The 5,199-nt window shown below is 46.3% G+C and overlaps 1 protein-coding gene across 1 annotated transcript; it reads right to left on the bottom strand.

Annotated features, from left to right (window-relative positions):
* Window positions 1–338: 338 nt before the first annotated feature.
* On the bottom strand, window positions 339–4,118 carry LOC125545738 (E3 ubiquitin-protein ligase complex slx8-rfp subunit slx8-like). Its single transcript, XM_048709768.1, has 5 exons — window positions 3,888–4,118; window positions 2,839–3,217; window positions 2,638–2,716; window positions 926–1,059; window positions 339–838 (listed from the first exon to the last, which is right to left on the bottom strand). The coding sequence occupies exons 2-5, from the start codon at window positions 3,169–3,171 to the stop codon at window positions 602–604; spliced, it is 783 nt and encodes a 260-aa protein (XP_048565725.1). The 5' UTR covers window positions 3,172–3,217; window positions 3,888–4,118; the 3' UTR covers window positions 339–601.
* Between the last annotated feature and the right edge of the window lie 1,081 nt (window positions 4,119–5,199).

Genomic DNA, 5,199 nt, shown 5'->3' with positions numbered 1-5,199 from the left:
CATTAACTATTTGCCATGTAAGTAAAATTTTCTTGAAGTGCGCTATGTTACTAGCTAAGTTACTCCCACTATGACTAGCCTAATAGGGCCTAAATTGGTATGATACTGGTCAGGCATCCTCTAATGACGACAAAACTTTGAGTTTCGAGCCCAGCAACAACTTTTTCTTTTTTTGAGGGATGAGCCCAGCAACAATTATGTGTTGGTGTGACAGGATACAGGCCCAATGGGTCTGAATTTAGGTGACAACGAGCCCAAACATTTTCTAGAGTTGCACAGAAAAAATAATATACCTAAACAAGCAGGAAACGCTAAAAAAACTAAACACGCAGGAAACATATCAAATATTTTCAAGCATTAATCTCACAGTACCAAGCACAGGTTTCCACTTTCCCACAAGGAAAGACTACTAACAGTGTCCACTACCACCAGGTATGCAGATTGGTAATCACGTCTCGAGCACTTGTTAAATTGTTGGGGAAAAAACTGAATGTTCATGATGACCCTGTGAAGAATAGCTCAGATACAATCACCACAATGCCGGTGCCAAAAAAGGGTCACAGCTGCCACGGCTCTAATGCTCCAAGAATGGCGGATAGGTTTAATTATCTGCCGTCGGGAGGTAGACCCGGTGGAAGTTGCTCATGGTCAGCTTCCTCCGGCAGGTAGGGCACTTCTTTTGAGCCTGGATGGAGGCCTTGATGCACTTCTGGCAGAAGATGTGGCCACAGATGGTCGATGATGCATTGACCAGCTCATTCATGCAGACTGGGCAGCTGAACTTTGTTTCCTTTGGGATCTCCTTCACAGGTTCAGGGACAGCCTGCACCACCTTGGGCTGCGGTGTTTAAGCAAAGCTTTAGAAAACTGATGTATGGTGCTAATCTAACACGGTGTTGATGAAGTACAGTGTACAAGTTCTTACCGGTATCTTGTTGGTCTCAGGTGTGTCTACTATGTTTATTACAAGGTCGGTGTTGGGTTGTGCTCTCGAGGGATTGTGCCTTGGGTTCATTCCCAGAGACAGCAGAGTGTTCACATGCTCATCAAGAGCTTCCCCTGGAACAAAAGCAGCAGAGACACTGTTAATAGATTTGAAGACGGTCAAGAAGGCAAACTAGGAAAAAAATAAAGAAAATATAGATCTGTCTACAACATAAAGTACTGACACAGGATATTTCTATATCTGAATATGGGATCATACAAGAATATTGGCTCATACTATGAGACTGACCACCATCACTATCCATTTCTAGTTGACAATCCATACCACACAAAAAAAGAAAACTGACTAAATCTGAAGGAAGAGACTTGACGCTAACAGAACTTTCATGCAGCATACAATTTTTTTGATCGTACAGAAAATAGAGATGGTAAAACATATGCAAATATTAAATCATAAGAAATAGGATTCAGTTTTTTTAGACAGGCTGTTACAGACCATTCTTAAGAAACAGAGCAAACCACCAGCCGAACAAACAAAATGGAACGAACAGTTGGTTCGGTCAATTCAGGAAGTGAACAAAGGCAGGGGTACAAGCCAAAAGATGTTTTCGTCCCTAATAAGGATCCATGGTGAAGTTGAACCCCTGACCTTCCCTCCTCTATGTAGAGCAGAGCTCATACTTGCCATCTGTGCTATAGTCGGCTTTAATGTAAATGGCAACCATAAAACACTAAATCTTACAGATAAGGCGTGTAAGGCAATGAAAATACATCAAGCATCATGGAAAACTTCATATAATATTATTTTTTCTCATCCCAAGTTCAGAGCTATATTATAAGCAGTTTCGATGCCCAACACACAACAGGCAAATCTTGCGGTAGCAAGGGCAGGAACTCGGAATGTCGAAGCCTAGATTTGAGCCCCTGCTTCAATCATCTCTGGAAATGACGACTCCTGGTAATCTCAGCGGGGTCTGATTTTTTCCCGAAAACAAGATAGTTTTTACTAAACTATTATTTTCCCTGTATACCACTGTGCTCTAATGATAATATTAACTGTATTGCTTCTTTGTTTGTTTTGTAGTGTGATGTCCATATTAACCTGTCCATTATCGGAGGTGATCGTTCACCTCTAGGAGGCCAAAGTAATATCAACCATGAGATCATGACAACAACATCGATATTAAGTGGGAGACCCATATTCTCCTTTCGACGGGCATGGCAGAATGGCCACCAAGTAAATATACAGCTGTCTAGTGACAGCTGCAATTATAAGGTACATGAACCCACTGAAGCAACAAAAAAAGGGGTGCAAAACCCAGCCCTTAAAACAAAAATATTGTATATGTTGAATCTTGGACTCAGAAAGAGCACATAGGAAAACATGGCACATTGCAAGTCCCAATACCTCCATTTTATTTGATATGATAAATAGCCTCCCCAGGTCCACAGATATGATGGTACATCGTAGCAAGCACAAGACTTCATTTATTCCTACTATAGATAGCGGACACTATTTTGCACGCTAAACAGTCAAAGTCTGATGACTTGCAATGTTATCATGCAAATCCTACAGGACATAAACAAAAGCTTCACGACACTAGAACAAAAGTATGAAACTGATTCATATAAAAACACATGTATGTTTATATCCAACTACAAACAGTATGGTTCAGATGATTTGTGGGATACCTGCTGGTCCAGCAGTAGTTTCAGAATCATCATCTATTATCACAGTGATAGGTCCTGTCCTGAACGACTGTTGTCTTGCCTGAAACAGAAAGTGAAAAACAATATCATCAGATACTTGATGCTCCTTCTCAAACAATCATAATGCAACTGAAACTGGCAACAATGCAAAACATAGATTAGAACCAAACATAAGGAACATACTTGAGGGGGCGGCCCTGAGGTATAAATCGCAACATCATCATCAATCACCTCCACGTTGATGGGGAAACTATTCATGCCAATGTTTGACCCTGCAGCAGCAGATGACACCACAACCTGTGTGGTCTCGTAAAGCAGGGCAGCCGCCGTAGGAGGGGGCTGCGTGCGTGAGACAGGCTCATTAATGGAGAGTGAACCCCCAGTACTGGCTACTTCAACAGCTGGAAACAAGTTCAGGTCCAGAAACTGTCGCTCCCGAAGTTGCCGGTCTGCAGCCTCCGACGTCTTGGTAGTCCGTCTCCTCTTTGGAACCCTTGCAGAACCAGCAGAGCTCATGCTGCCGCGATGAAGCTACAGGCTTGAGGAAAGCCAACAGAACACCCTGTATGTAAGTTAACAAAACTTTGGAATCAGATACAGTCACAATTCAGTTGTTTATCAATGAACAAATAAAGAAATGCAATACTATTCCTGAAAAGGCATGTCTGGCCAAATCTACGCAATTCTAAGCAGCAAAGAGGTTGGGTAGATTGTGGACAAAAGGGGAAAAATTGGCCGCCTCGTCCCCCACCACCCAACACCCTTTTCCTAGGAAATCGGCGCAGATATACACAATTGTACGAAGATACAGTACATGGAGATGTAGAGAACAAAACATCTGATCTTTTCATGCCCTCCCCTCCATCGAATCGACTCCAACCAACAAGCAAACCCTAAAAACCCAATCAAACCTCGCCAAAAGGCGCCTTTGAGCCCGGGCACCGCATCCAACAAAAGGCGGCCAAAAAAATTCATTTCCTCCCTTTCCCCAACCAACCCCCCTAATCGCCATGACCATGGAAAGAAAAATCCCCCAAAATTCCATCCCAAAACCCCGTATCTCCCTCGAAAATCTATCTAAATCCCGTGAATCCGAGCACGGTTTCAACATTTCGCCCGCCCCCCGCCTCGATCCGAGACCGGACTCGATCGATTACCCCAAAATTCAGAAAAATACCACGGCGCTGCGCGCAGGAGGGTACGGAAACCGCTGGTTGGGGCACGGAAATTACCAGGAGAATTCCGGAGGCTGGCCGGGGTCGGTAGGAGCGGCTGGGGCTGGAAGGAGCGGCTAGGGTTTGGGGTCGGCGGCAGGGGGGGAAACTCCGTTGGGTTTGTCTCTGGCGTCTCGCCCGCCGACCGCGTCTCCCTCGCCCCGCCGGTGACGGAGGATGATTTATGCGGAAAAAAATTGTGGACCGGACCCGCGAGAGGCGTCCCGGCCAGCTCCTCTCATCACTGCGCTCGGGTGGGTGGCCACTGGACTGGAAGCTATAGGCCCATCGAAGGCTCGGTCCACGCGGCGCTATGGGCCGGTCCGCTAAACAACCACCGCGTGAGATGCGTTTCTTCCCCGTTCTTATCGTGTTGCCATTCTCGGCCTTGTGCAGCCGCACATGGGGATTCTCCAGCTTTTCTTACCAAACCTGATTTGCCTCAAAAAAAAAAAACCAAACCTGACGCCTGTTTCTCGAAAAAAATGATTACTAACGCCTAAAATTTAAAGCAAGGAAAAAGGGAGAAATTAGATCATAACCCACACTTTACTTTTCACTTTGATCACCGCCCCCCCCCCCGGGTGCCATTGAGACAAGCGGGGGGCAAATCGTTTAATCCCCCGGAAAAATGGACGGATGAAAATCATTTTAGAGCACAATTGTCTTACTTTTCCCTGAAATGCATGCGAATTTTGCAGCCGCATAGTTTCTGTCGCCATACTTGTGCGGCGGCGCTCAAGCTAGGTGTGTGGCTTAGGGTCGTGATACAAACATGTTGTCTATGTAGGAGCGCCGATGGCGGTAGAGACATGAAGAAGGATCGCCTTGGTGGTTAGGATTTATGGAGGTGGACTGGGGGTATCTGTCGAGATCTAGAAGAAAAGGAGGAGAGCGAAGTTAGATTGAAGACTGGTAGTCAAGTCGAAGGAGGCGACAATGATGCGGATACGCCATTAGCTTGGGGATGAAGGGTATGGGATATGTCACCAAGGGTGGCGGCGACCTAGCCGGAAGAGGGGAAGATGGTGGCAGGGGCCAAGGTAGGCGGCGACCTAGCCAAAAGTGTGGAAGGTGGTGGCAGGGGCGGCGTGAGTTTGTGAGATCTATATATAGAAGGTGGGTGGCGGCGACTTAGCTAGATGTAAGGGACATTGTGATAGGAGGCGCCATGAGTGTGCGAGATCTGCATACAAGAGGTGGGTGGCGGTGCGCTTGCTAGAGGTGGGAGAGAGATGGTGGTAGGGGCTGCATGAGTGTGCGAGATCAATAGACGAGGTGGGTGGCGGCGGGCTAGCCAAAGGGCGGGGAAGATGGTGGTGGGGTGTAT

This window comes from Triticum urartu, chromosome 3, assembly GCF_003073215.2.
Source record: "Triticum urartu cultivar G1812 chromosome 3, Tu2.1, whole genome shotgun sequence".
NCBI classification, from domain to species: domain Eukaryota; kingdom Viridiplantae; phylum Streptophyta; class Magnoliopsida; order Poales; family Poaceae; genus Triticum; species Triticum urartu.
Note: the sequence above shows the minus strand (reverse complement) of the source record. Positions and strands in the feature narration are given on the sequence as shown.